At 41.3% G+C, this 4,786-nt stretch overlaps 1 protein-coding gene across 1 annotated transcript in view; it reads left to right on the top strand.

Annotated features, from left to right (window-relative positions):
* Positions 1-1,077: 1,077 nt before the first annotated feature.
* The window catches only part of LOC107707834 (E3 ubiquitin-protein ligase MARCH4-like), a 46,684-nt gene continuing 42,975 nt past the window's right edge, over positions 1,078-4,786 (top strand). The window contains exon 1 of the mRNA XM_016511926.1: positions 1,078-1,642. Within this exon, the coding sequence (XP_016367412.1) occupies positions 1,190-1,642 (453 nt within the window). The 5' untranslated portion in view covers positions 1,078-1,189. The remainder of the gene's footprint in view (positions 1,643-4,786) is intronic.

Below are 4,786 nucleotides of genomic sequence, written 5' to 3' on the forward strand. Positions count from 1 at the left end.
GTATTTTCCCAGCAATTTGATTCAAAGGAAAGGCGCTGGATGTGACAAAACGACGGACTGTGGATGGCAAAAATATTTCCTCACCGTCGAAAGCGAATCTGTTTCTTCTCTGGACTGATTTTCGAAAGATATGTCTGACATTACACGGGACAGTGAGCTAAACTGCCTTGGGATTTCTGCAACAAGGGCTGGGTGTTTAAGAAGATAGGCTGCCTGCACTAACAAGACGTTGGCACCTTATATCTTTCAGAAGGGGACTTGTGCGGGATGCATTTGTAAGCGGTCGAACCTGAAACATGAGATGAACGCCAAGGACAATTGCTGGATAATTGGCATGATTGTGGCTGGATTTGATTTCACGCAACACACTTTGTGTTCACATTAACACCATTACACGGTAGTCGCTTTTGGATGATGGCTAATAAGCGAGGACGGTGTGAACTGGAGAACAGAAATTGTGTACTGTGTGTGTGTATATCGTAGACTTCAAATTGTTTAATTATTAGACAAACCAAGGCTGCCTGCCGTTTGTTTGGCTCTGCTGACGAATAGCCTGCATTTCTGTTTTCCTGCTTTTGATGAATAGATGCCACAGGCAAGAGTACCTCAGGGTAGGAGCTCCTTTGTCAGAAGCTGTTCGCGGGAATCCCCGATATTTTTCATTCAAATCGGGTTATTTGTCCACAGATGTTCGATTTGAGTATTTGTAAGTATAAGGCCAGTTGATGTGAACGCCCTCAGTAGATAATGTTTTGTCAGGTAACCATAAATGTGCTTCACGTGGTAACATCTGAATGAACTGGTTTTCTTGAGGTACTCAAGATGACGGAATCAACATTGGGTTACGAACAGGGTTACTAAAGGGTTACCACTTTTGACAGCTACTATTACATGTGCGCACAATCGTCAGCTTCTCAATGGAAACACTAGCGCGATGATGTAGCTCTTATTAGAATAATAACTGTTGAAAATAAACACCTTCTCCATGTCCAAACGGTCAGTTAGAGTGAGGTGAGCTGAAAGCGGTGTTGCTCACGAGACTGAACCGGCTGCACAAGTGTCTTTCCTCATTGGAAACCAAACAGTAAGTTCTGTTATGTGACCTGCTAGAGTCCAGTAACAGATAGCCTTAGCATTATAGGCCGGTTAAAAGCATAGACCGCCTTTCCATTATTCATAAGACGGGCACATGTTGTTGGCTATCGGTGTCATTGTATGGTGTTGGGGATTGTTGAGTCGCAGACCGATGCTGCGCCGCCAGGACAAGCAGAAAGGCCGCTGTTGCGTCTTGTTCAGTGACCTGAAGGTTTTCCTACTCAGGCCACCGGCACCGTCGGCATCGCCACCTGCCTTCACACCCATGAACGAAATAAACGCGGAGGGCAATGCGACGAGCAGCGCCACGGAGAGGAACTCTTTAACCAACGGACATTACCAGCCGGTAGCAGGTGAGGCTGTGGACACACGAGGGAGCGAAGACTGGAATCATAGCGGGGTGGATTCGCCGAGGACGCTGGACTGCTGCAGCTCATCCGAGGATTGCTCTAAGGAGAAGCTGGACGAGAGGTTATCTCTGAACAGCTGCACGGACAGTGGAGTCAGGACTCCTTTGTGTCGGATCTGTTTTCAGGGCCCAGAGCAGGTAAGGAGTCCACATGCAGCTACACTTTTTGTGCGTGCTCAATGTATGGGGATTGTTTATTGCACCTATTTGCTCATACAGTATACTACACTTTGACAATTCCACCTGCTGTAATTAAAACCTCTAGGTTCTGGTGGTGCCAAAGTGACACCCTGCAGTGATAAGTTCATTGCACTCTTAAGACCACTTAAAAATGTAATTACAGATGAAGAAAATCGAGCTGAAACTCTGTCAGCAATTATTGTGTCAAATTAAATGGATGAAAACAAAGATGTTGTTATAATAGAACATTTTCGCAGACAATTGCACTGCATGAATGCCTCTGCATATACATACAGTGGACTCAAAAAGTATTTGGACACTTAAGCTAAAATGTATGTGTGGCATTGCATTGCGTGATGAAATGTAAAAACAAGAGCCATGTACTTAAATAAAGAAGTGCACTTCGCACACACAAAAAATCAGTTGATATTCAAAATTATTTAAAGGGGTCATATGATGCTTTTTTAAAGATCATTATTTGGTGTATTTGGTGTAACAGAATATGTTGACATGCTTTAATGTTCAAAAAACACATTATTTTTCAAATACTGTACATTATTGTAGGTCCTCTATGCCCCGCCTCTCTCAAACGCTTCGTTTTCTACAAAGCCCCCTCCTTTGACAAGCGCAGTCTGCTCTGATTGGCCAGCTGACCCAGTGCATTATGATTGGCCGAACACCGCAAGCAAAACATTGATCAAAGATTGAGCAGAACATTATATGACTGGCATACGGACACCTCTGTTGACCGGTTTGATGTTTGGCCTTGTTTCATCTGTTTGTTTCGAGATCAATTGCTGTAGGATAGTTTTGCGTTTTTATCATCAGAGAGTTTATCGCTCTGTCCTCTTCACAGGCCAATTTAGCCTGTAAATGCATGTGAAATTGTTTTATTTTCTCTTTCTCTCCTTTTCACTTTCCCCGCATCTCTTTCTCTTTCCTCTTTCCATTAATGTGGGCTGTGGCAGAGTTGTGTGGCTGCGGGCTGATGGATGGGCCTGTGAGTGTAATGAGAGCTGTGTAGAGAGCAGATGGGACTGAGGAGATTCTCTTCGCTCTGACTGAGCTGTATTTGTCTCCAATCCAGACACACACTCCCTCTCTTTATCACTCTCCTCTCCACTGTATGCTTTGACTTTCTCCAGCTTCCTCTCCCTTTTTCTTTCACTTTCAGAACCCCAAGTAGTAGATAAGGAAGGTCTCCTGTTCCCCTAAGCCCATCAGGGAACGTGAGAACGATTCCTCTCTTGTGTACACTAAACACGCAGGAACAATTACAGGCTTGGGAAAAGAAATAATAGTTTTCTCTTTCTCTACTTGTCCTCTTGCTCTCTCTCACCCACAAAACCACTGAGGAAAAATGCCCTGGACCTCATATGGTCTCATTTTAATCAGTGTGAAAACAAAAAATGGATTGTCACAGATGCTGGAGGTGATTTGAGTAGCCTAACTCTTGCACCCTGTTGTGAGAAGCCACTTACATGGACATCATTTCACCTTCATCAGAGAGAATAATTGGGCAACATGCCCATGTTATTGGACACGACACAGATTAAATCATTAATTTAGTGTAGCATAATTAAACTGTTTGATGTGGGCATGTGGCTTCTTTGGCTTTATACTTAGTTAAATCTTTCTTCCATGTCTTATCAGTAGTAATTTATCAGTCCACACTGAACCCAAAAGAATATTGCACACTTTGTGGTGGCGTTCATGTGTCTTTATCTCATAAAATACAATCTTCCTGACAACTTGAACACACCAGCAATAACAGCCAATGGGTGGGAACATATTTGATGTTTAGTTATTAGTGGGATTTTGGACCAATAAGATTTCACAGTAAATGGGGCTACCAAGTGTGACACTGCAGAAATAGAACTTGACAAAATGCCCTGTGAAAATGCTAATACATTTTGGCCAAAGTAGTTTGGTCTCATTTTAACTAGACCAAAATGACACATATATATCACTATCTATTATGTTGTTTACTAAATCAAAGAAATCTAAAGAGTTATTATAGAATAAAACATGTGGTGGAGGGGGTGGTAAGGTGTGAAAGAACTTTTTGTCTTCCGTACCCAACCTCTTCTAAATGTTCCACATTCTTTCCTTCTATTCCATTTGCTCTTTCTCTCTCTCTTTCAAAATTACCGTTCAGTGCTTTGGTGCTGTAGAATGTTGACGATGTAAAATCCCTGTGTGACCCACATTAATATGTCATTCATATGAAACATGGTCACATCAGTGTTACCAGAAGAAATATAAAAGCTTTAATTTACAGTATTTTGAAAGTGTTGTTATTATACATCAATAGTGAAAAATAGCTGAAACTGACATAGTCAGCATGACTCAAATTCCTTTTAAAGAATTGAATGCACAAGCAACAGTGAATGGAGAATAGTGTGGCCATGCTGTGCCTTTTTGTCACCCCAAAATGAGAGTCAGTGTCTGGGCCAGAATAAACCCATTACGTATCTGAACCTAGTGGTCTGGCCATAGGGAACACCGGGACTATTCTCAGTGGGCCAGTCAGCTTGTGGGTCAGTTGTTAAAACCAATTTAAACATAAAATCATTACAAAGGAGGAATAGTTCTGGCATTCCCATGAAAAGGTTCTTATTGCATATTACATGTCTTATTGTGGATGATTCCTCTGTACACACACACATACACACACGTGTGTGTGTGTGTGTGTGTGTGTGTGTGTGTGTACAGAGGAATCATTCACAATAAGACGTGTATATATAATATATCTCTTGTATTTGAAAATATGCCAGATTCATGCTGACTTTTAGCCACAGTGGTGCTGTAATTGAAGTATTTTCTTTACAGTGTAAAACAGCAAAATATAGTCAATAGGCCTAAATATCAACTAGATTCAGTTCCCTTCAGAAGTTTGGAAAACACTAGGCAAAGTGGGGTATTGTTGGACAGTATCACCTTAAATCATCATTTTTGGAGTAAATGCATCAAAATATCTTTTAATTATCATTGTAGATCTTCTTTATTATTAGTGTAGAATGAGTAGGCCTACAGTTTTTTTTTTTTACCTTTTACTGCAGAAAAAGTGACCAGAATAAACATCTCTAGCAAAAAAAAAAA

Source organism: Sinocyclocheilus rhinocerous, unplaced genomic scaffold (genome assembly GCF_001515625.1).
Source record: "Sinocyclocheilus rhinocerous isolate Xijiao unplaced genomic scaffold, SAMN03320098_v1.1 scaffold1256, whole genome shotgun sequence".
Taxonomy (NCBI): Eukaryota; Metazoa; Chordata; class Actinopteri; order Cypriniformes; family Cyprinidae; genus Sinocyclocheilus; species Sinocyclocheilus rhinocerous.